We start from the raw sequence: 26,998 nt of genomic DNA, 5'->3' as shown, positions 1-26,998 counted from the left end.
TTGGTATTTTGATAGGCATTGCCTTGAATCAATCTGTAGATCACTTTATGTAGTATGGGAATTTTAACAATATCAATTTTTCCCATCCATGAACGCAGGATATCCTTCCATTTCTTTGTATCCTCTTCAATTTCTTCCATCAGTATTTTATAGTTACATAGCAAAAATCTTTCATCTGATATTTAAAGGTATTCTTAGACATTGTATATTATTTTATAGCCATTTAAGATGAGATTTTTTTTATTGATTTCTTTTTTCAGGTAATTTAACTATTGCTGAATAACAATGACATTTATTTGTATGTTGATTTTATGTTTTTTGTCCATTAGTTCTAAAACTTTGGGGGGGCTGGTGTCTTTGGAGTTTTCTGTATGTAATATTATGTCATCTGCAGATAGTTACGAATTTTTTCACTTCCAATGTGGATTCTCTTTATTTCTATCTCTAGTGTGACTGCTCTGGCTAGAATTTCCAGTACCATGTTGAATAAAAGTGGTGACTGGGCAGCCTCGTCTTTTTTGCAGATCTTAAGAGTCAAATATTCGGCTTTCCCTATTGAGTATGCTATGAGATGCTGGCTTGTTATAAATGGCCTTTATTATTTTGTGTTATGTTGTCCCCTATCTAAATCATTCAGCATTTTTTATCATGAAAGAATGTTGAATTTTCCCAGATGCCTTTTCTACATCTATTGAGATAATTATGTGGGTTTTGCCCCTCATTCTATGGATCTGTTCAATTATATTTATTGATTTACATATGTTCAATCACCTTTACATCCCTAAGCTGAATTCTAATTGATCATATTTAATAATCTTTTTAATGCATTATTGAATTCTATTTATTAGCATTTTGTTGAGGATTTTTGCATCTATGTTCATCAAGTATACTGGCCTGTAGCTTTTGTTGTTGTTGTTGTATATTTATCTGGTTTTGGTGTCAGGATAATACTGGCCTCCTAGAACGGGTTAGGAAGAATTTCTTTTCCTTCTTCAAATGTTTGATAGAATTCAGCAGTGAAGACATCTTGTTTTGAGTTTTCTTTGCTGGGAAACTATTTTATTATTGATTTACTATTGTTATTTATTATCACTCATTATTGGGTTTTCTCCAAGTAATTCCAGAAAGGGGAATATTGGGTTATACACAACATATCTAACTGACGTGTAAGTATAATTTTAAGACTCTTTCAGTGATACTGTGAAACTTCCCTCTCTCTTCCCTTTCTTTATTTTTTCTTTTTTCTTCCCCATTAACTTTATTGGTACATTTTAGGTGTAAAATACAGTTACATTCATCATTTGGGATCTTGTACCATTACATGAGTCTCTTGGTTCTTATTTTTTTTCCCCTTCCCCTGCCCTCCCTTCACCCCCTCCACCCTTCGCTATTTGTAAAGACCTTTTTTCCATTTATTTCCTCTCCTCATATTTTTTCCTTTCTCTTTTATCCCTTCCCCTACCCCTCCCAATTCCCCTGCTCTTTTAGATCTTTTCTTCCTGTTATACAATATCAGTTATACATTTTTTAAATTACAATATTAAGATCTAGGCAATATTACCACAGATTTTACAGAATTTAAAAGGATATAGAAAGCATTTTACAAAAATCTTTTTTGAAATAAATTTGACAACTTCTAAGAAGTACCTTGGAAGACAAGTTAATGAAACTAACTCTGGAGGAAATATAAAATTTGAATAGCACCTATTAAAGAAAGTATATTCCTAGCTTGAAAACCTACCTATATGACAACAGCAGGCTCATAAACATTTTAACTGATAAATTATATCAAACAATTAAAGCAGAAAGAAGAAGGAACACTTCTCCCCTCATTTTAGGAACTCAACATTGTGCTAATCCTAAAACTGAATAAAGATAATAGAAGAAAAAAGTATGAACATAGATAGAAATTTGTTTAACAAAACAATTAGAAGTCAGATCTGGCAGTATGTAGAAAGTGATTTTGTTGTAGGGATGGCAGTCTTGGTTCAGCATTGGAAGATCCACCCCCAAAAGTCATCATTTTAACAGAGGAAAGGAAAAACAGCCATATGATCCTGTCACTAGTTGGAGAAAAAGTATTGGACTAAATTCTACAGCTGTTCATGGTAAAAGCCATCAGGAGACTAGAAGTAGAACAGAACCTTCTCAACAGATTAAAGACATGTACTCCATACTTGCAGCGAGAACTCCTTATATGAATGGAGAAGATACAATGCTTTCTCCTTAAGGTGGGGAACAAGGGCAGATATGCTTACTCTTTATCTGTCCATTAAACTTTGAAATCTAGTTCCCACTAAAATAGTCTGGCAATAAAATGACACAACTAGGATAAGATTGGCATGGCAGAAACAAAATCTTTATATGTAGATGAAATGATCATCTACAGAGAAAATACTAAGAAATCTCTAGGAGCCCCTAGAACTTGTATTTGAATTTAGCAGGATTAGAAAACACAAGGTATATATAAAAATTCAGGTCTGTGTATACTTGCTATAAATGAAGAATTGGATATTGAAATTTAAAAGTTATGTAGGAGTACAAAGGACCTAGAAAAGTCAAAAACAAAAACAGTGTTGGCAGACGTTTAGTACCTAATTTTAAGACTTCTTCTAAAGCTATAGTAATCTAGGCAGTGTTGGTGTAAAGAAAGACATATAGATCATTGGAATAAAACAGAGAATCTAGAAATAGAACCACACATATATGGTCAACTGAGTTTTGAAAGATTATTTAACATTAGTATTTTATAGAATATAAAGTCAATTCAAGAGCTGAGGAAGAGATAGTGTTTTCAGCAAATGGCACCAGAACACCTGGTATCCGTATATAAAAAATTAACCTCAACCCTTTTTTTCCACACATGAAAATAACTTGAAAGGTTCTATGAACCTAAATATGAAAGCCTAAGAGTATAAAACTTTAAGAAGAAATTATAAGGGAAAATATTTATGAATCCAGAGTAGGCAAGAACTACCTAGGATACAAAAAACATGATGTATAAAAGAAAAAAATTGATAAATGAGATTCCATCAAAATTTAGAACTTTAAATGACATCATTAAAATGAAAAGTAGTCCTTAAACAGACCATATTTACAATGCATATAACCTATGAGCAGAATATATAAAGAATTCTTAGAGCTCATTAATAGACAACCCAATTAAAATGTAGACAAAAGATGATAAATACCCAGTATAGCACAAGGAATGGTGTGCAACTCTAGAATCAGAAAAATACTAATCAGTACAATAATAAGATGGAATTATACACTCATTAGGGAGATGAAGTTAAAAGTTTTAAAAGTCTTGTCGTGACTTTTTCTTTTTGTTGGATTCTCCTCCTTTGAGTTTAATTTGTCACACCCAATGCATTCATTCTGCTGGGTTTCCGGGGGTTGTGATCCACATTGTCTTTTCCTAGGGTATTGTCTAAAATTTTTTGGAGTACCAGTTTAGTATTCATGAAGTTCCTGAGGTGCTCTTTATCATGAAAGTATCTTATTTCTCCATCCATTTTGAAAGATAGTTTTGCAGGGTACATCAATCTAGGTTGGAGGCTGTTTTCCTTTAGGGCTTGAAATACATCACTCCAAGCTCTTCTTGACTTGAGGGTTTGCATTGAGAAGTCTGCTGTGATTCTGATGGGCTTTCCTTTGTATGTGATTTGTTTCTTTTCTCTCACTGCTTGTAGAATTTTGTTCTTCTGTTGGATTTCTGGAATCTTAACTACTATATGCCTATGTGTAGATTTTTTTTTTTTTTAATTAAGGCTAGCTGGAGTCCTATATGCCTCACTTATCTGTATGTCAAGTTCTTTTCCCCTGCTTGGGAAGTTTTCTACCATCACTTCTATGAACAGTTTTTTATGTCATCTGCACTCTCTCCTCTTTCTCCTTTGACTCCAATCAGTCTTATGTTATTCTTCTTTGCATCGTCTAGCAGCTGCTGTATTGTTTTCTTGTGTTCCCTTACAATTTTAAAGCAATTTTTCTTTTCCTGGTCACTAATTGCAATCTTATCTTCTATATGTGAAATTCTATCCTCACATTGGTTTATTCCGCTGCACAGACTTTCAATGGAGTTTTTAATCTCCTGGAAATCTGTTTGCATCTGTTTTGTGGATTCCATTTGTTTCCTATGTTGGGATTCCATCATATTCCTCAGATCCTCTATTTTTTATCTGTGTCCTCTCTAGATTTATTAATCATGTCTTGCACCATGAGCAAAATCTTTGCTGTTATCTGAGTAATTATTTCTGATTTCATTTTTCCCAGGTCCTCTTTTGTTGCCAGTTCAGAGAGTCCAGGGGGTTGAGTATCAGAATGTTCCATCTCTTTTCCCTTTGGGGTTGCTGTAGGTGATCTGGAAGTCTGTTTTTGAGGCTTGTTTATGTGTCTTCTTATTTCCACAGGGTGGGGGGTGGTGCTTCTGGCATGCAGGCGGCTCACCTTCTCTGCCCTAGGAGCTTGGGATGGCAGTGGGGGAGCTTCCTTCTGGGTTCTGAGACCAGCTCAGCTTCTCTGCCCTAGGATCCTGGGATGGAGGCGGGGAGCTTCCTTCTGGGTGCTGGGACTGGCTCACCTTCTCTGCCCTAGGATCCTGGGATGGAGGTGGAGAGCTTCCTTCTAGGTGCTGGGACCAGCTGAGCTTCTCTGCCCTAGGAGCCTGGGATGGAGGTGGGGAGCTTCCTTCTGTGTGCTGGGACCAGCTCACCTTCTGTTTTCCCTTTCGTAATGTCTGAAAGAATTAATTTATCTCTATCATCTGATTATGTATCTGCTTATTAACAGTAATAAACTTTAAAATCATTTTATTTTGAAAACAATAGGCAGTCTTTCATGCTTTGGTAACTTATTTGGGATTAACTGTATGGTATATGAAATATATTCTTTAAACATTAACTCAAGCCACAGACAAACTGAGTGTAACCCTCAGACTTATGATATATGCCTATATCCATTCCACCACTTTAATTTTCACTATGCAAGTCAACAAGGATTGTGAAATTAGTCCACTGACATTTATAAAATAAAGGCTCTGAATCCGAGTTATATTTCTCAAAGACTTATGAACTATAAAATAGTATTATTATTATGTTCTGTCATAGCAGTGTGTTTTGAGTTGTATTCCATTTCATGTGCTGAAACTCCTTAAGATCCATTTGTGTAAGAGCTACTCTGTGCACTCATTTTGTATGATGTTGTGGCAAGCTCTGTAATCTACAGGGTTCCTATTCATTTTGGAATTCATTTCACAGCTCACTAATTGTGTGAATGAGAAGAGGAAACAAACGCTTTTATTCTAAAGCATGCCAAGCAGATGGTGTCTGTTCTTTCACTACCAGCCCTGTCAGTGCGGCCCTCTTCTGTAGGTAGTGAACCTGGCATTGATCTGTCAAGCACAATGTGAGAGTCCATTTAACACAGCACTTGATAGTCCCTGAGACTCTGGTTTGTTGTAACTTATAAACATTTTATTTTTTATTGTCAACCTCTGAAGTGGCTGGTCATTTGAGCAGGTGCAACAGAGTAGAATTCATATTCATTTTACTTGAAAAAGCAAATGAACTTCTATTCATATGGAAATTTCAGGGAAAGAAAATAACACAAGGGATTAAGTTTAGTTTCTTGAAAAGGGATTAATGCATGTATTGAGATTCAAAACAGTAGCATCATTTCTGAGATTGAAGTTCTTGAAAAATTGAGTTGAGAAAAAAATCAGGGTTTATATCATTAAGCACTCTGAATGAATCTTTTAAAATCTCTTTTCTTCCTCCTATACAAGGGAACTGCTTACTTATTTTCTTCTACACACTATATGTGACTTAAACCAACATACAAAACATTAGTAATTGCATTCATTCTCTGTGTGTGTTAGAGTGTGTGTGCATGCTTGCATGGAGACAAGGTAACATAGATACAGAGAAAATGAAAAAAAGAAAAATGAATGTCTTTACATATTTCTAACATCAGCAGGGACCTCAGCACCATGTGTAATTGGCTTATTGCAGAGGCAAAGAAAGGATATGTGGTACAAATATTCTAATGGAGCAATTTAATTTACATCTTTGTTAAGAAAGTGAACCATAATATGTTGGAGAAAATGTTTTCTTTATTTAAATAAAAACTGGATAACAGTTTTTTCTCACCCCATCCATCTCTCCATTTCCAAACACCCTAGCCCAGATTCCACACATGTTCTGAATATCTATTTCCTTTCCCTCTGCCTTCAGACGGATGCTGCTCTAATGTACGATGCCGTGCACGTTGTGTCTGTGGCTGTCCAGCAGTTTCCTCAGATGACAGTCAGTTCCTTGCAATGTAATAGACACAAGCCCTGGCGCTTTGGGACCCGTTTCATGAGCCTAATTAAGGAGGTGAGTAGAGCAAACACAGCCCTGCTGCTTTTTTTCTTCACTCAATAAAGTAAGATTATTGCAATTTCTAGCAGGGGACCTTTCACTTTTGTATTTTAAGTTAAGCTTTCCTTTTTCCTCCCAAATACAATTTATATTTTTACTAAATGATATAAAGTAAGTTTGTTGGTTTCATCATAAATAAATGGAAATTTATAAAATATTTATACTGTTGCAACAATGTGAATGTCACTTAGGATACCTTGATTTATGATATTGTTACTTTTTATCTTTCTGAATCTTAATCTGTGCTAATTTTCACTTATTTAACCATATAGATATTTAAAGAATTCTTATATTTTAGCCAACAACAAAATATAAAATACATTTTAATGTAAATGTTATCTGTATCACACTTAAATTATACCGAATTTATGAGGCTTAATGTTTACTTATATCTGTGTTTCTGAAGTATAATACCTAGTTATATAAGTGCAATATGTACTTTATGTTTTGCGATGAAGCCATTTTTATGACCATTTTTTTATTGTATCTATTATAATTATAGGCCAAGCATATCTGAAGTATGAAAAAAGTGGAAAATCCTTAAAGATTATACATATGGACAAACATGTATTTTCATCCTATTCATATTAAGAATAAAGATCCTTTTTTAGCTTAGCATACTTTTTAATCAATGTTTAACTGAGCCTTAATTTTTGTTATAAAAATCACAGATATGAAGGTCCTTTTTTAGCTTAGCATACTTTTCAAAAACGGTTTAACTGAGCCTTAATTTTTGTTATAAAAATCACACATATGAACGTCATATAAGATTTTTCATTAATGGCTTATAATAACTCATCTGTTCATCTGATATTATTCATCATGAAAATAAAAAGGAAAATAACTGGGTCATAAATAAGAACCCCTAGGTACTTGTTAAAACATAGCCATGAATTTCCCTTGCCTAATTTTTCTCAAACTCTTAGGTAAATTTATACTCCTTGAAGAATATGAACTTTATTGGTTGCTGCACACTTTTCATTTACTTCTAGTTTTAAACTGAGCATCAGGGAGTTATAAACTTATTCCAGAAATTGATTAGTTGAAGAACACATTTTTCTGGACTCAGCACTTGAACATTGAGACCATGGCATATGTCAAACAGATTTTAAAAAACAGTGGTATGACATTCCCCATTATATTTATTGTAAGGTGTAATTGAGAACCTCACACAGTGTTCCTCTTATGAAAACCAACAAGAGAATTTTCTCTTAGGTCTCAGTATCAGGAAAAGTTGTTTCTCCTGAGCAGCTGGTATGTTTAACTGTGGACCCTGCATATTATTTTCTTATCTGCTTAGGTAGCTGCGAAGTTCAACATTGAAATTGTGACAGAATTTTATTAGTTACAGTTTTGCCTGGTGAACAATTTTTATAGTCTTTCTAGCCCAGATTTGTGTTACTATTCTACTCTTTGATTACTGTACTTTTTAATTCTCTTTTCTACTTTCATACTATTATATAATTTTGTTAACCTCAAATTTTTCTTTTGAGGAAACTGGATGGAAATTTTTTTTCTTTCTAAACCAGTTGACATATGTTAAGCTTTAGTGAAGACATAATATATGGTTTTCTATTTCATTTATAATTAATTAAAACTATTTTGGAATTCCTACAGATGAGTACCTGTGAAACATGCATTGAGGCTAGCAGATTATTTTTTTAAAACTTCTTTTATTGGTACATTTTAGGTATACAACATATTTACATTTCTCATTGGGAACTTGTACCTTTACATGATGCATCTTGGTTCTTATTTTTTCCCCATTCCTAGCCCTCCCTTCACCCCCTCCACCCTTCCCTATTTACAAAGACTTTGTTTCCATTTCTCATCATTTTTCCTTTCCCTTCATTCCTTTTCCCTGCCCCTCCCACTACCACTACCCCTTTGGACCTTTTCTTTCTATTTCGCATTATCAATTATTCATTCTAATCATTGGTACATTTTAGGTATACAATATAATGACATTCAACATTGGAAATTTGCACCTTTACATAGTCTCTCTTGGTTTTTATTTTTCCCCCTTCCCCTACCCTCCCTTCAACCCCTCCATCCCTCCCTATTTACAAAGACTTTGTTTCCATTTTTCCATTTTCTCATATTAATTCCATTCCCTTCTTTCCTTTCCCCTACTTCTCCCATTTCCCCTTCCCCTTTGCCCCTTTTCTACCTATTTCACATTATCTGTTATACCTTTTAGTCCTTATTTACACTTTCAGTTTCTCACACTAGAGAAACTATTCGGTATTTATACATGTGTGTCCTATTTATTTCACTTAAGGCTATCGAGGCTAACAGATGTTGAGATGTTATATTCACTTTTAATCATTACTGAAGTATTACCCTTTATGTTTTGGGATTCATTTCTTTCGAGTCTTGGTGTATGTTATTTCCAACACTATATTTGTGAGTTTCATTGCATCATTTAAAATTTTTGTTCAAGTTATTTTTAAATGAAAAATAATAGAAAACATGTAATTTGTTTTTGGTTTTGTTTTGTTTTGTTTGCACGGGGGGATCAAACCCAGAACCTTGTGCTTTCAAGGCAGGCAGCGGAACCTCTGAGCTAAATCCCCAGCCCAGAAAACATATAATTTGGACTAATTTCAGAAGCTTTTTATATTTAAAGAAATCCAGATATATACTCAACATGGAGGAGCCAACTTTCTATGCTGGTGAAATTGAACTGTATAACATGAAAAACTTCCAATAAATTTAATACTGCAACTACGATTATTTAGAAAAAAATCCCTCAAATTTTGGAGAAAAATTAAAATATTTTTAAAAATCTACAGCAATTTAAATTCATGGGAAGTAATGAAAATAATTTTTCTACTGATGGAAAGCATTTTATATTAGTAATAACTTATAAGTTTATGTACTTATTAATCTTGTGGGGTTTTTGTTTTGTTTTTTTTCTTTTTCCATAGGCTCATTGGGAAGGCCTCACAGGCAGAATAACTTTCAATAAAACCAATGGTTTAAGAACTGATTTTGATTTGGATGTGATCAGTCTCAAGGAAGAAGGTCTGGAAAAGGTACTTCAGTCATTGTTTTTTTTTTTTTTTCTTTTGCTTTAAATATCAAATGAAACATATCCTAACAAAAAAAGAAGTAATCTATGCTGCAGTTGCCTTTCACTATTAACTTTATTGAGTAACTTTAAACTATAAATCCTAGTTATTATATCACAAATAATAATTAATAGTTAATATTGAAGGACAAAGATCTCTCAAGATGTTTTAAATATTTTACTTTCTTATCTTGGTTTTTTTTTTTTTTTTTTTTTTTTTTTTTGGTACTGGGGATCGAACTCAGGTCCTTGTGTTTGCACAGCAGGCGGCGAAATCACTGAGCTAAATCCCCAGCCCACATCTTGTTTTTTTTAAATGCATACAATTTTAAGTAACTTTGTATGCTTGGAAATGCATATATTGTTAATGTTTGATAAAGTAATTAGAAAATATTTGGTTGAATATAAGTCTTTGTATATTCAGTTTATAATAACTTTTGTTTACATAGACTTTCCTATTAGGAGCTGGCTGCAATAAAGAATTAAATATGCAAGTATGTTTTATTTCACAGTCAGGTGAAATGTCTAACTAAATTAAAATTAATGTACATGATATAAATTAGGTATGAACATAAATGTCAAATTGTCACACTGAATTATTTTACTTGATTCTGTCTTTAGGGATTGGTATAAAATACAGGCAAGGAATTTAGGTGTACACATACATTAAGAAAACTTTACTATAAGGTTGCTTACATTTGTATTGGTTACATTTATATATTTTTAGCTAGATTAATTAAAAATACAGATAAACAAATGTTTTAATAAGAACTTAAGAAAAATTTTGTTTGACTGTGATAAATGCCTTAAAGATCATAAAATATGCTCTATGTAGCAACTGAACATAGAGCATTAATCACTGATGGGAGTTGAAGGAAATTGAGTCATAAGAATGGTTCTCTTAGCTTTAGAGATAGCAGCATATTCAAATCATGACTGAAATGACCAGGACAGAGACAAATAGATTTTTTACAGTGTCACTAAAATTGGGATAAGTACATCAAAAATAATTAATGACTCAAGATGATAGGGATATTTCTTCCTTCCTGTGAGAGTTCAGACTCTACCCTTTGTCAAGAACATCCAAAGTTGAGAATGTTTTATAGAAAATTGAAATCGAAACATCCATGAGCCAGTCACTTCTGAGTAGCCTTGTTTCAAAGATGACAAAGCTTGCTTGTACACAAGAGTAGATTTGATAATGATAGAGTTTAATTAACTTCTAAGGGCATTATTCAACTATTTTCTGTGGATGTCATTACCTTATTTTGAAATAGCCAACTCACAAAGATGAGCTTTGGCCATTGATCATATTTCAACACAGCAGCATAAAAGTAATGATTTCCTCATATTATTAGGGATCCAGTCTTATCTTGGAAATAAAACAGAAAACACTGAAGATACTTTCTGTATGCTCAAATATTGCTTATGATTTATATAATGGATATATTGGTTTCCAGGTACATCTGATCATCTATCATACTGAAAGCAAAATAACACAGTATGAGCTATATGTGTTACTATGAGATTTCCTAATTTTTGTAATCATTTCTGAAATGTGAAAATTTATTTCTTAAATTAATTATATGTAGTATTTTTACACAAAAGATAGATAACATACAGCAATGAAAACCTGTCATTTTCAGAAATTCAAATGAACAAAGAATGAATATTTCTGACAAATGTATATAGAGTTACTGTAGATGGTGTACTCAAAATTAGACTTTTAATAATGCAAAATTATTGATGAGTAGACATTGAGTCATTCCAGAAGGAGTTAATAATGTAAAGAAAGCTGTTGCATAGGATTTTACTTAATTATTTTATATATATCCACACACGAACAAATACATATGAGTTATGTAAGTGGGATATAAAGCTAAGCAAGATTTGAGTCATAATATGAGGGGCAGGTCAAGCTCTTACAATGTATTAGTTTAAGGAGAGAATAGCCTGTGGGACTCTAGGCTGCTTGGGATGATGCTAAAACTGGAAATGACTTTAGTATGAGGCCAAGGATTTGTAACTATACTAAATAGAAGTAGGATATGGATAATCAGTGACAGAAATCAATAAAGTATTGACTAAACCTTCAGCAAATCTTGTTAGTTCAAGGACTACCAAAGCACTGATAATATTTTTAAGGTGTATTGAAGAAGTTAGAAGGCAAAAGGGAAGATACTCATGATAAAGGCATAAATCAAAGGTTGGAAAGAAAGAAACAAATGGGAAGAATAGTAGTAAAAAGAAAATGCATGTGTTTTGATAAGAAGAAAGATAAGGTACTGACAATAAGTGATGGTAAGTTAGAAAGAAAGGGAAACTAAGTCTTTACACCAAAAGTTTTAATATTCTCATAAACTAGTACTTGAAGGCATCAGCTAAAATACAAAGGTTGGACTAAAGTTTTGTAGGGTTTTAGAAATAATTGGAACTACCATTGTGGCAGACTTGATTATGAATTTATAGGAATAAAGTGCTGCCAAGTATCAGAAGCTTCTCATTTTTTATATTGAGTAGAATGGTTACTAGACTCAGACAGAATTGAACTCACACCCTCATTCTGGTATTTACTATTTGTAAGCAAGTTTCGTATTCTCTCTTAAACACCATGTCTTCAACTGATCAGATCAATAGCAGAATCTACCTCATGAAGACAGATGTACCTTCTTGGCATTAATTTTTCCTGAAAATTATAGTTATTAATCCAAGGATGAAAATGACAGCATTCCTGCCTTGGTGGAGCCCAGAGATTAAGTTCAATAGAGGATGAACCAGATGACTTGAATTACAATTCTGATTTTACCACAATGAAATGTGTGAACTTCACCTTCAACCTAAATTCTCTTTTCCAAATCTCATACCTCAAAAATTATTGGGGACATTTTTCCGTTTGAACAATTTAAAGTAACAATATATCATAATGTCTTAAAGAATTCGATAATACAAACTTTATAGGGACTGAGGTTAGAAATTTTAACTGTTTGCAATTTTGTCTTGTCATGCCTAGATGGGGAAAAAGACCCATAATGCTAACTTCATTATTTTTTCTCATGACCAGTTGCCTTTTCCTTATTTTGTATGGGTCATCTTTAACATGTATTCACTAAGTTCTCTAAAAAATATACGCTGAGCATCTGTTTTGTATTTAAAAGCAAGAATTACAGTAGCAGACGAAATCTGCTAATAATGATTGGAATTATAAAATTATAATATGGAATTGGGCCAGGTGATGCACAGCTGTAATCCCAGCATTTGGGGCCCTGAGACAGGAGGATCACCCTGAATTCAAGGCCAGCCCGGGCTACATAGTGAATTCAAGGCCATCCTGAACTACATACTGAGATCATTTCTCATAAAAGTATATACCTAAAATAAAAACTTTTAAAACTGGGATTGGGCATTATAAGTAATAAAAAATGAAAGGTATGTATTTTGTTTTTATGTCATTAAAATTGTAGACTTTGACTCATTTTCTGAAATGTGAACCTTAAGATTAAAATAGTTAATAGGAAAGAAAAACCATTGGAGGCTTCCAGTAGAACATATAAACTAGAAAAAAACAAATACGTTTTCCATGAACAGTGAGGGGAGGTACATGCTCAGAAAACTGAGCTTTAAGTTGAGATGGCCATTTTTGCCACTCAGATATTGGCCGTAGATCAAAATGAATGATTCCATTCTGTCTTTCCATGGGCATTTGTTGAAACCCATCTCAATCAACTGTGTTTCAAGACTGATCACCAATACCACACACGTAGCCAGTCACATTTGTCCAAACAAGGTCTCTAGGGTTTGGCAGTGCCTTCTCTGGAGCAGGGGAGGGAAACAAAGGCAAAAAGGACAGTAGGTGTTATTTCAGACCCTGTTTACCTCAGTCATTAATAGGCTAGTTCTTTCCTGATTAAGATTCTTATATTGAGTGCTCAAGAATAGGAAAAGGCAGAGTAAGCAGGGTTTTGGTCTGTTTTCAAATTAAGTTTAGACTCTCTCACCATATCCACTGCCACCATCAAAACCAGGGCATGCTTTAACTTGTGCCACTGTAGTGGAGTCCCCACAAGCCCCTCTATTCTTTTTCCCCCATATCTTCTCCCCAGTCTACTGCAGTCAGAGTGATGCTTTTCAAAGCAAATCTGTTCATGTTGTTCCTCTGTTTAAACACTTCCATGGATTCCAGTTGAATTTTGATTAAAATACAAATACGATTCTGAAGCATTGCCACCCTCTAATCACCCTCTTGGATACTTTCTATAGTTGAGTTACACTGGCCATATCTCATTTCTTCACAGGAACACAGTTTTCCAATATATTGACAGAAGTGTTTTCTTAGCCTAGAATATCCATGCTTCTCCTCTTTGCCTGGAAAAATCATCTGAGGGGTTTCACCTTAAATATGACTGTTGTAGATATGCTTTCTCTAAGTATCTTATCAAATTTAAGTCTCTTACAGTACACTATAATTGTTTCTTCTTAGTTTATATCAACATGTAAAACTATATATATTCAATCGTACTTTTTTTTTTTTTTTTGTAAAAAGGGCCATCTCCTTAGCCTGGATACAAGTCTTTAGATGGAAAAAAATTTTCCCCTTTCCACTACCATGCATTTAAAGACTAGCAAAGTGTCTAACACAAAGTATGTCCTCAAGAACTGTTTATTGACTGTTGAATGAATGAAGGATCATTATGAGACTCGTGAGAAATACTTCACACAGGATGTTTATTCAAGTGTCTGACACGGAGCTGTTTTCCAGTACTGTAGCAGAGATATTTTACTCTTTCCAGCTCTAATTCATACCTCTGATTTGGGAACAAAGAACGTCATTAATCAAGGAATCAGTGGGCAGGAGCTGTGGGTCAAGACGCCAAGGAAATACAGCATTTTAGAGTACAAGGGAAGGCCACACAGCAAAGCCCAAACTTACAAAGATGTGCAATGCATCTGGGCTCCCAAACAGTGTGGTATAAAACATCTGATCCTCCAATGTTACATCAAAGAGTAAAAGTCATCATTATGCTATTTCTAGATTTTCTCCTTTTTCTTCTTATAAACATTTGTGGTATGAAAATAAATAAAATTTACCCAAATGAGAACGAGCAAAAGTTATCCAAAGCTTACTGCAGAAAGGGAGCCAATCACTATCAACTACACTAGGCAGAGATTCAAAACCAAGCAGGAGAATAACAAAATTTTATTGTTGAAAATAAAAAACGTCCCACATATAGGGTGTGCTTGGACTGGAGATTGTTGACATGAGGAAACAGGAGGTGGGTCAGTTGAACCTCAGCACTTTGGTGATGGGTTTGAAAGGCATATTCAATTTTCTCTGGTTGATCCTGAGTTGGAAGGATGGTAAAACAGGAAAGCTGGCAACTATAGAAAAGATCTGATTATTTTGTAGAGATTAATGTGAAGGCTATGCTTTGGCTTCTACAATGGCTACTGAATAGGCTCTGAGTAAAAATTTTATTGTTATACCTGGTCAGACTATTTTTCATTTGTATATTGTCTGCCAGTGGAAATATTGAAGTTATTTAGTGGGGGAAAAAGAAATAGTAAAAATAATAAAGGCAAATAAAATTGATCTCTGAAAAAATACAAAAATGTCTTCAAAACTGACAATAAAATGAGAGGAATTTTTATGGAATATGTAACCAGAATGTGATTCATCTTTGGAAATGGCTTAGCTTTACCTACATAGTTCTCTGAAGCTTAGCTATGGGCTTAGGAAGGATCAGTTTCAGATGAAACAATACATATGTTGAAGGGCATAACATTACAAAAACATTCAAAAGATCCTTTAAATATAACTTCAAAAGGGTTCAGTTTGAATCTAAAATAGTTGTAAGTGTTCTTTCCCAAAATAGGCTTGTATTGAGTTAGTGACATGACATGAGAATGGTACATTTCCCTTGCAAGATGAGTCACTCAGGTGTCTTTTTGGGAAAATGATCATTTGCATTTAAAAAATTATTATAAGGCACTGTAATGCAGTAATTAAATGAAATAATTTAGTCCTACCACATGAGTAAATTGTCTTATAGAATGTCCTGTGCTATCACAGTGACTTCATGTGTTCTCTGCTCCGCCCAAAAATTATCTTACTATTATACTTGATTCATAATTCAAGTGAATTTGTAAAGACAAATAATATTTGCATGTAAACGAAAATTTTCTCATATTCCTTTCTATCTTTTCCCTAGCTCTTTTCTATCTGCTCTGTTTATTTTGTGGGCATTCTCATGAATTTGATGTTTGTATAAAAGTAGACCGTGGACAATAAAATTCTTTATCTCTTAAATGGAAAGAATCTAATAATCCTTGTTACAACTATATTTCTATATAACCTTAAAATAATTGTGGAAAATATAATACCAATAAATTTCTATGGCCAGCAATAGTTCTAAGGGGACTGGAAATGTTTGCTTCAGCATGACTTAATAGTAAAATTTCATCCTTTAATTTGTGAATCTTTAGGGAAAAACCTTTAAAATCAGAAGTGTCCAAAATTAGACATGTAATATTGATTAGTTGATTTCTATACAGTGAAGACTTTATAAATTATTTAATATATAAATACATACAAAATTTATAGATGAATAAAATGTTATAAATAAAATCAATGATAGAAATAACATGATAAATAACATTTTTACTTAATACAAAGCACTCTTGTCCATCTGTGGAAACCTTAAAAATGTTTAAATTTGTCTAGCTGGGTGTGGTGATGAACACATATAATCCCAGCATTCCTGAGGCTGAGGCAGGAGAACTGGCATGAGTTCCATGCCAGCCTGGGCCACATAGTGAGTTCAAGGCCAGCCTGAACTGACTAGTGAGACCCTGTCTCAAAAAATCTGAATAAATAAGAAAGCTAATAAATAAATAAAATGTTTCCATTTTTCATAATTAAATTTCAAGATAAGCTTCATTTCAACTTTTAATATCTTTACTTTCTAAATATTCATTTCTTATATTTGTACCTACCAGTATATTAGTAAATATTACTAATCTATAGCTTTTTAATGGAAGTAAAATATTTTGATAATACATGGAGAAGAAAGCAATTAGTAGTAAAGCCCTGTTTCCCTGAATTTATAAGCTTATATGTTCAAGAATAAAGAACTCTTTCAAAGAGCCTTTTGAAGAATTTTATAGATATTTTTAATGAAAAAAGTGGTAATTTCAATGGAAATCTTTATTATTGAACTTTTTTTGCCTGAAGAATTCTGTACTCATTAACTCTCTATGAGAAAGGTGTCTGAATACAATTTACAGTTTTCAAAATTTATCTAAATCTGCAAATCGACCCAAGATAGGTGAGAGATATTTCTTTCATAAATTTCTAGATACCTGATGCGCAGCAGTTTTTATCTTCCTCTATCAATGTCATTTGATACATATACCCTGGTCCCCATGGCAACAACACCAACTTTTCCCAGGAATTGAGATTTCTTGTAGGAAAAGCCATGTTAGTGGCGATGTTAACCAGTAATTAGTAAGCCAGTCAGAAACGTGTTGCTTACTTTTTGAAAAGCAAAAATATATCCTAGACTGTAATATATTTTTGGTGATGTTCACCACTTAATTTATCTAACTCTTACATAAAATTCATCATACCCTCATCTCAGAACTACAATAACATTTTTGTTTGACAGTGTTTTTACAGCTCTTGTGGCATTTGATATATTTAAACTTTCAGGATGTAAAATCTTTAAGAAAACTATTTTTGAATGATGTTTATTTTTAGTTTTGTGTGAAAACACACAATTCTTTGTTTTGGAACAAGATTTCTTTTTTTCTTTCATCAGAGAATACCAAATATTGACTTCTTTCTTTTAAATACTGATTTTGAATTAAAACATGTGTATTAAATGTAAAGATAAAGCACTGAGTTAACTTCAAATCTAAATACATGAGGACTATACTTTTGTCCTTAAAAGTGGTCCTCAGTTGGATGTTACCATTTTGTCAATTTCAAGAACTTTTAATTTATTGATTCAAATTTTATTTAAAAGAAACAAAAGCACCAATGTTCTCTTAATATTTAAATTAATATTATGATTGAATTTTCCCTACAAAAATAAGATTCATAAATATAAAAAAAAACATGTATTTGCATTAGTCATTCCATTTCATAATTATATATATATTTATTGTCTTCATATTAGCACTGTAGTTCTAAAATAATGAAATCCAAGCCCTGAGGAAATGGGTGGCTGTTTGCAGGAAAGTGATCATGGGAGTGCTCTTTTTTCTGTCCTTATAAGACCACTAACCAGTCAGTTGCACTGTACTCTGAATTTTCACAGGCAGGCAGCATATAGGCCTTACTTACTATGAAATATTTACTGTTTGTCTTTGAGAAATGAGATGCTAATACTTAAACGCTCTTATGGATTTATTATATAAATATATATTCACCTAGCAACATATCTTTGTCATCTCTTTTGCTCTCACAATGAAGACATAGCTGATTTGCTGCCCTCCTGGCCCCTTCCTGATTGTTCTCTTCCTGTGCGTCGCGCAGGGGTCTCTGGGGACCTCCTGAGGTGGAGGTGGGCTGCTGGCCTACTGCCTGGTAGTTGATGGTTCTCCCCCGCCCCGAGTTTATTCTGATTGATTTTTTTCATGGTTTCTGGATAAACCACCCTTCTGGGGACAGGATAATAAAACGTAATATTTTTAAGAAGGATCCCTCCAGTAACCTCTTTTTCTCTCTACTCTGTTCTCCACCTCTCAGGAGAGTGTGTGACCCGCAGACTCCATTCCCATCCTGTGTAAAATCAAAGGTACCGTGGGCCCCCCTGCATCTAAAGGGGAGCAGGGACTAACACAGGGCAAACGGCTGCACAGGAAGAGCTGGTGCTGACCCACAGTGCGGTTGAGGATAGTTGAGCACAGAGAGGCGCCCTGGTCCAGGAATGGTGGCCTCATCCTTCAGCCAGCCAGGCACCCAGCTAGCTCCACACCAGGAGGGTCAGGGATCAGGCAGCAGGTGCTGACCTGAAGTTCTAGGAGAAGGGGTCCACCTCCGCCCACTGTTTGTGTGTCAGGAAGATGACCCCCTCCCCCCTGTGCAGGTGCTGGCTGCAGTGACGAAAGATGCAGGTAAGCTGGGCCATGCAGGACACGATGCGCTCAAAGTCCACATGAAGCCAGCTGTCCAGGTAGCGGCTGGTGAGGGCCTGCATCAGCTGGTTGTTCAGGTGGAAGCCTGCAGCATTCAGTGCCAGCCTCAGCTCGTAGGAGTTCATGGTCCCAGAGGTGTCCTCATCAAACTTGTCAAATGTGGCCTGCCACATCAGGAGGTGGCCCCAGAGCTGCTGGAAGTGGTGCAGGGTCAGGCTTTGCGCATTCCCGAAACATTGCAGCAGCTGCTCACAGGTCCTGAGCCCGATCTCCCGATCTCCCCAGGGTTCCTAGTGTTCCCCCTGGGTGGCTCCGGGGCAATACTTAGCAAGGTCTGGAGCTGATAGGCATTGAGTTCTTCCTCCTCCTCAGCCAGCTCCAGAAACAGCTGCACCAACTCCAGCTCCAGGGGCTTGGAGGGGACCATGAGCGCAATGGAAGTACAAAACTATTAAAATTTGATGTCAATGATTTTTGGACAGTAATGAGATGAACTATCCCTGTTATTTAAATATTCAAAATTTGAAACAGCAGAAAGAGGAAAAATGAATTCTCTAATTTCCCACCAACACAAAGCAAAGAAACTTCTGTGTTGGCATAAACATCTCTATACCTATTATTCACGTCCTACACTGGCTGGAGAGACCTGCTTTGGAAATTATCCAGAAAGAATGGGTATGCTAATTACTAGAGAAATAAACAATTCACAAGTATATATTCAATCACTAAGAAAGAATATAAATTTTAAGATTGTTTTTCTAGTTCTGTGAAATATGATATTGGCATTTTGATCAGGATTGCATTAAATCTGCATAACAGTGTTCAGAGTATGGCTATTTTCACTGTATTGGTTCAGCCTACCCAAGAACAAGGGATATCTTTCCTTTTTCTGATATCCTTTGCAATCTTCTTTTTCAGAGTACTGTATCTTTCAATGTAAAGGTCTTTTACTTTCTTCTTTAGATTGATTCCCGAGTATTTCATTTTTCTTGATCCTATTGTGACAGATGTAGTTTCCCTGATTTCTCTCTCAATGAGTTTGTTATTTGTTTACAAAATGCTATTGATTTCCAAGTGTTGACTTTGTATCCTGCTACACTACTGAATTTAGTTATTAAATCTAAGAATTTTTTTGGTGCAGTTTTTGGGGTCTTCTATGTAGAGTATAATGCCATCTGCAAATAATGATAATAATGTCCTTATTTTTAAAATTTCTTTCTCTTGTTTATTTGCTCTGGCTAATGTTTCCAGAACTATATTGAATAAGAGTGGTGCGACTGAGCATCCTTGTCTTGTTCCTGGTGTTAGAGTGAAACCTTTCAGTTTTTGACCATTTAGTATGATGTTGGGTGTTGGTTTGTCATAGATGGCTTTTATCAGATTGAGATAAAGAACTCTATTCCAATTTTCTATAGTTTTTTATACACTACATTAAAGAACCAAGAACAAAACCACACAATCACCTCAATACATTCAGGTAATGATAAAAGTTTAAACAAAAGTAAAATACATATTAGTAGAGTACCTCCAAAATTATCACAGAAAAAGTTTACCAAAAAATTGTGAAGTTGAAAAGAAATAGCAAAAAACAAATAATGTTAAAGGAACAAGGCTAAAATAGTATTCATGGGAGAAAATAGCACATTAAAATATTCACTGATGAGCTGTTATAAGAAAAACCACAAAATAGCCAGGCATGGTGGTGGATACCCGTAATCCCAGCACTTGGGAGGCTGAGGCAGGAGGATTGCCAATTGGTGTGAGTTCAAGGCCATCCTGAACTATATAGCAAGACCCTGTTTCAATAAAATAAAATATAAAAAAGAGAAAACCCACAAAATGAAGGAATAGGTTGAAAGTGAAAATTTATATACTGATTTATCACCAAATGCGAATTCACAAATAATGAAGCAAGGTGAACATGATTAATAATAGATATTGCAAGTTTAGGTAAAATGTTTTATTGGAGTAGAAATCGTTATTTTATATCAATAAAAATACTATTTAGAAAAAAACATAACTGTCATAAATACTTAAAATATCAACCAATTATGCAAGTCAATTATAAATAAAACATGAATTGTTAGAGAGACATTTGTCTTTTGGTTACTACCATGAATTATAAGGGAGAAGATAACAAGTAGAGAATTCTCAAAAGCAATTTGGCAACCTATAATAACAGTCTTAACAACTTTATTGTTTGTACTGAGTAGTTCTAATTCCAGAAATCTGTTTTAAAATAATAAAATTCATAGCCAAATACTTATAAATAAATGTGCATAGTAAAGCCTTATGTGACAATGATAGTTAAAGCATGGTTTGTTCATATGTTGTTTACTTTATGTAGCCAATAAAATTATGAATTTGACTTTCAATAGTAGGAGAAAATTCTTACAATAGATATATAAATAAGGCTTATTTGATGATTGTCACGATGATTGCAACACAAGATAAAAAGCAACATTAAAACATCAACAGGTTTTTATACACCAAAAGTGAACTAGCCAAGAAAGACATTAGATAAAAATTTCTATTCACAATAGCTTCCAAAAAATCCCCACAAAATACCTAACCAAAGAGGTAAAAGACCTCTACAATGAAAATTACAGAACCCTGAAGAAAGAAGTTGAGGAAGACACTACATTTATGTTCATGAATTTGTAGAATTAATATGTTGAAAAGACCTTATTATTAAAAAGTCTTAATAGTTACGTGGAAACAAAAATGATCTAGAAGAGCCAAAGAATCTCTAAGCAAGAAGAAGGCTGGAGGCATCATAATACCCAATGCCATTTTGTACTACAAAGCTATGCTAACAAAAGCAGCATGGCACTCACACAAAAAATAGACACATAGACCAGTGGAACAGAGGAAAGTACACAGAAGCAAACCCACACAACTATAGCTGTCAGATTTTTGACAAAAGAGCCAAAATATATTGTTTTAGTCATTTTCTCAAGGCTGGGACAAAATATCCAACACCCCAAACTTAAAAGAGGAGAGGTTTTTTTGTGACTCACAGTTTAATTCATAGTCCACTAGCTCCAAGGCAGAAATGGCATGACAGAAGGTCTGGTGGAAGCAACCTGCTCACATCATAGTGGTCAGGAAGCAGAGAGAGAAAGCAGGAGCTGGGAAGGGAGGTACACCCTAACAGACCATGCCTCCAATGACCCGGCTCTAGCCAAGCATCCTCTCCTAGCAGCAGGGCAGCTGTAGGACCCCATAATCCAGTTGCCTTCCATGAGCTCCATCTCTGAGCACATGAGGCTTTTGGGGACATTCCTGATCCAAACTACAACATGTAAGTAGGAGAAAAGAGTCTCTTTAATCAAAGGTGCTGAGAAAAGTGGATACCCATATGTATAAGATAGAAACTACCATTTGATCTAGCTATACCACTGTTTGCTGTATACTCAAAGAAATTAAAGTCAACATCCCATAGCCATCTTTATTCCAGCAAAATTCACAATAGTCAAGATGTTGAACCAGCCTAGATGCCCATTAAAAGGGAAATAAACAACTACCTATATTTTTTTGCAATTTTTAAGTTACACAAATGATATAAAAATAAATCAATCTAAATTTGAATATGTGCATATATCCAGGATTAACTATAGCTTATGCTTTAGTGGGATTCCTTCCAACTTATTTTATCTTTCTATATTTATGCCTTGCATTGTTCTCCTCATAAACATGTAGTCACGGGCCCAGCTTCTGATAAGGGTATCACTGGCTGGGCCCTATGACAGGCCCACCAATTGCTAGCAGGTGACGTCATATTATTTTTCTATTCTTCAGTTTCTTCACTTGGAAAGGGGAAATAATATCATCCATTTATAAAACTATTATATCTAGGTATAAATTTCAAAATAACATGTGCATAATATGCTACAATCATTATTTTTAATAAATTTTATTCATGCCTGTTAGTGTCTACTAATTTTTTAAATATTGCATTTCTTTTTTTTATAAATATTGCATTTCAATGTTCATGATATATTTTGATCATATTCATCCTTCCATTACCCTTTGTTATACCCCTTTCTACTTCCTGTTTATTCCTTTCTTGTGTAATTACAGTTTTCTTTCTGGTTTCATCTCTTGTTTATTGAATTTCACATTTTAGGGAGCATATGCAATATTGCCTTTCTGAGTCTAACATATTTCATTTAACATCATGATATCCAGTTCCATTCATTTTCCTACAAATGATGTAGTTTCATTCTTCATTATGGCTGAATTATACTCCATTGATGATAATAAATATATACTTTTGTATAATAAGAAGAACACATTTAAGATCCAAACAATATAAAAAAATGAATCAGGTCATAATTTTCTACAATTATTTGTGCTATTGGGACACTTTTGTATTTCATATATAATTTAACCCTTAAAATTAGGGTGACTTTATAATTTATTGTCCAAACCATATTATCTTTTTGTATAAAAGTGTTCAATATTCATACGAGGAAGATACTTGTAAACCTAAAGTGTTTCAGAAAAACAAATGTAGAGTTACCATACATAATGTAATTTTATGTATAGACATACAATTCTGTATGTCTACCGCTTCTTTCATATCAGAATCCCAATTTTGAACTAATAAAAAGAAAGTCCTAAAAGGAACTAATCAGGGACTTGGGGTGTAGCTTAGTTGTAGAGGGCTTGTCTGCCACATAGAAGACCCTGGTTTCTATCCTCAGCCCGTCATGCATGATGCTGGTCATTATAACAAAATAAAAAATAAAACATTTTCTCAACTTGAATAGTATTCTCTAGGAATTCTACAATTTAGGAATATACAAAATACTATTTGATTTCACATTTTAAAGCCACTGAAAATTCTAAAATTTGATAATATTAAGTCAGAAAACCTGAGATTTATAAATGAGAATAACTAATTCTGTGACTTTAGATAATTCTGGATTATTGTGTCAGGCTTTTGAGCCGGAACTCTGCCATCAAAATAGTACAGTAGTACTAAAAAACAACTGACAATTGACATGATAAGTTGAACTAAATTATTTAATAAGCCATTTTTTTGTTTTTGTTTGTTGTTTTGTTTTATAAAACCATTCATGTAGGGTAACATTAAGTGAAACAGGAAGTACTTTGTAGTAGAAGCTGTTATAGAAAGTTGACAGACTTTTGGTTATGCCTGAGGGTGTCCTTAGGTAGACAACAGTAGTCAAATTGTGTTTGCCATTGCGGTGTCTAGTAGACTATTATGCCAGAAAAACGTAGCTATTAAATTAATGTTAAAAAAGAAAGGAAATAAAATCAGAGAGAATAAATAAGTGACAAGTATTAATTACAGACCAGGCCTAGAAAAGTGGCAGTCCCTACAGAATACCATCTTCAGATCTGCATTGTTTAGCCACCAGAGTGCTTTTCAATGATTTTGAATTTGAAACATTCTACAGGTCAGCAGGCATTCTGTTTACACCCTTTCCTCCATCCCCACCCAGGTCCACAAAAGGTTCTACAGTAGCCCTGATGTTGTTTTGCTGGGTATGTGTAAAAAATGGAATTAGTCCTCATATTCTCTAGGGTGGCTATAATTTGCAACAATTTATTCTATATTGTTCAAACAACTGGAAGGGAGGAGTCTCAACACAAATAACTGATAAATTTTTAAAATATGGAAATTCTAATGATTCAGATTTGATCATTTCACATTTTACGTATGGATCAAATTACCATACTATGCCCCATAAATGAATGCAGTTATTATGAATCAGTAAAAAAGAAAGTAATTAGTCAAACCTCAGGGACCTGCAGCCATATGATTTTTTTTTTTTTTTTTGGTACTGGGGATCGAACTCAGGACCTTGCATTTGCAAGGCAGGCAGCGGAGCCACTGAGCTAAATCCCCGGCCCCTTTATGACATTTGACAAAGGGTTCAAAAATACACCCTGGAAAAAAGATAGTTTCATTAACAAATGATGTTGAGAAACCACATGCAGAAGAATGAATCTAGATCAATGTCTTCCAACTTGTACTGAATAAAATTAAAATGGCTTAAAGACCTAGATATAAAAACAGAAGCACTGAATGTTCTCAGAGATAATATAGGTAAAACTCTTGAAGACATAAGCATAGGCAAAATTGTTCTGAACTGAACCCTGATCCCACAAGAAATACCATTAACAATCCACAAATGGGATCACATCAAATCCAAAAGCTTCTACACAGTGAAGGAAACAACTAACAGAGTGAACAGACAACCTACAGAATTGGCAAAATTTTTTCTAGCTATTCCACGGAGAAAGGACTTATATCTAGAGTAAAGAAGTAAAAGTGCCGGAGATTTAGCTCAGTGGTTTTGCCTCCTGTTGCACAAGCCCAAGGATCCGAGTTCGATCCCTGGTACCAAACAAAACAAGAAGTAAAAATATTTTACTTCACCAATAAAAGATCTAATCAAAAAACTGACAATTAATATAAATAAACATTTCTCAAAAGAAGCAGTACAAATGACCAATAGGTATATTTTTAAATAGTCAGCATTTTTAGCCATTAGAGAAATGCAAGTCAAAACAACATTGTGATTTCATTTTATTCCAGAAAAAAATGACTGTTACTGAGAATGAAAAGAAAGAATAAATTCCTGTAAGGCTGGGGTGGGGAACCAGTCAATTTTGGGGGGGGAATGTAATTTAGTACAATGACTATTGAAATCATTACGGAGATTCCTCAAAAACTAAAACTAGAAATTTATTTTTACCTACCTATTCCTTTTCTGGGTATCTTCCTGAAAGAGTCAAAGATATCATGTTATGGTGATCCATGTATATCCATGTTTATAGCAGCAAAACTCATAATAGTAAAATGTTGGAACCAGCCTATATGCACATCAACAGATGAAAGAATAGAGAAAATATAATATGTATTGCATTATAGATATTATATAAATTATATATGTATACTGCATATTGTATATTACTCAATCAGAAAGGATAGATTTGAATTGTTTGTAGAAAGATGAATGTACCTTGAGATAATAATGCTAAATAAAATAAATCAGATGCAGAAGGTTAATTATCACGTGGTTTATCTTCTATGAGAAACTCAAACTATAAATAACTTAAAGAGTGAAACAAGAGATGATAGGAAATAAAGAGATAGACTTTGTGGAGATTGGAAGGGGATATAAGGATGGGAAAAGTGGATAGGAGGGGACAGGAAGAATGAAGTACATGTTATCAAAATATGATATATATCAATTCATGACAAATATACTTATTGTGTATTACAAACATACTAAAAAAACAAAGATAAAAAAGTCCCTGCTCTAGCAACATGTAGCCTCAAGCCTCGTAATTGTGCAAAGAGAGTTAGGTGTGGATAATAGGCACCATTTTATACTTTAAAAAAGGTGGAAAAAAGGAAAGATTAGTCTTGAAATTTTATGGGATTTAATAAATTGCCCCTCTCTGTGTAGCCAAATCTTACTACTGGTTCTGCCTAACAATTTGGTACATTGATGTTATTTTCTTGTCTTTAAGATTTTTTTTCCTGACTGACCTGAATTAAACTTAGACTCTCTATTTATGACATTGTGATGGTCACGATCTAAGAAAAAGAATTTAATTGTCCATTAGGTAATTTAGTTTGAATAGGAAAAAGAAAGAAAACATTTTTTTCTCACTGAATTATTTGACTTTTTATTTTATTGACACAAACATCAGAAACATATAGTTTTTAATGGTAAGAGGAAAATTAAATCAACATGAAAATTGTGGCAAAAGAATTTTAAAGCCTCACTATAAAAGACATTAATATTGAGTCCCTTGTAAAGTAAAATGAATTTTTAAAAAAGTAGCAGCAAAAATGTCTACTTTTATTTTTCAATTAAAGAAAAGATGTCTTAATAGTATACTAGAAAAACCATGCAAATGAAAAGTTATCAAAAATGAATATAATGAGATATAAAAAGTAAAAGAGTCTTAATATTTGTAAAGATAAGATTATACTGACAAGGCCTTTGTTAACATATTTGGGTAAGCCTGCTTAAATCAGTTTTACTGTTAAACAATTTAATTTTTATATACAGGATTATTTTAAAGATAAATTGATAATTCCCTTTTCCTTAAGAAAAATAAGTTTATTGTCCAAGGAAGTGTAGGAAACACATTGCACTGTTAATGACTCTCTGATTTGAGAAGGTGTAGAACAATATCTACTGATCCCACACCTCCTTTTTCCTGTTCTTCGATGATGACCAGTTATAGCATAATGCAACAGTGTAGGCATCAATGAACCACTTAATCTACCCATCCTGTGGCAATGTCTTCCCAGAGCCTCATATGTGTCACCCCATTTACTACATTCAGCATGTACAAAAGATATGAGTACAGA

At 33.8% G+C, this 26,998-nt stretch overlaps 1 protein-coding gene across 6 annotated transcripts in view; it reads left to right on the top strand.

Annotated features, from left to right (window-relative positions):
- Positions 1-26,998, top strand: part of Grik2 (glutamate ionotropic receptor kainate type subunit 2) — a 643,650-nt gene that overhangs the window by 378,703 nt on the left and 237,949 nt on the right. For all 6 annotated transcript variants that reach the window (XM_087187928.1, XM_087187927.1, XM_087187929.1 and 3 more), the window contains exons 8-9: positions 6,234-6,377; positions 9,353-9,460. In XM_087187928.1, coding sequence (XP_087044054.1) covers positions 6,234-6,377; positions 9,353-9,460 — 252 coding nt within the window. The remainder of the gene's footprint in view (positions 1-6,233; positions 6,378-9,352; positions 9,461-26,998) is intronic.

Source organism: Heterocephalus glaber, unplaced genomic scaffold (assembly GCF_053883595.1).
Source record: "Heterocephalus glaber isolate CG9 unplaced genomic scaffold, H.glaber_assembly_v1.0 deba00001523, whole genome shotgun sequence".
Classification (NCBI taxonomy): domain Eukaryota; kingdom Metazoa; phylum Chordata; class Mammalia; order Rodentia; family Bathyergidae; genus Heterocephalus; species Heterocephalus glaber.
Note: the sequence above shows the minus strand (reverse complement) of the source record. Positions and strands in the feature narration are given on the sequence as shown.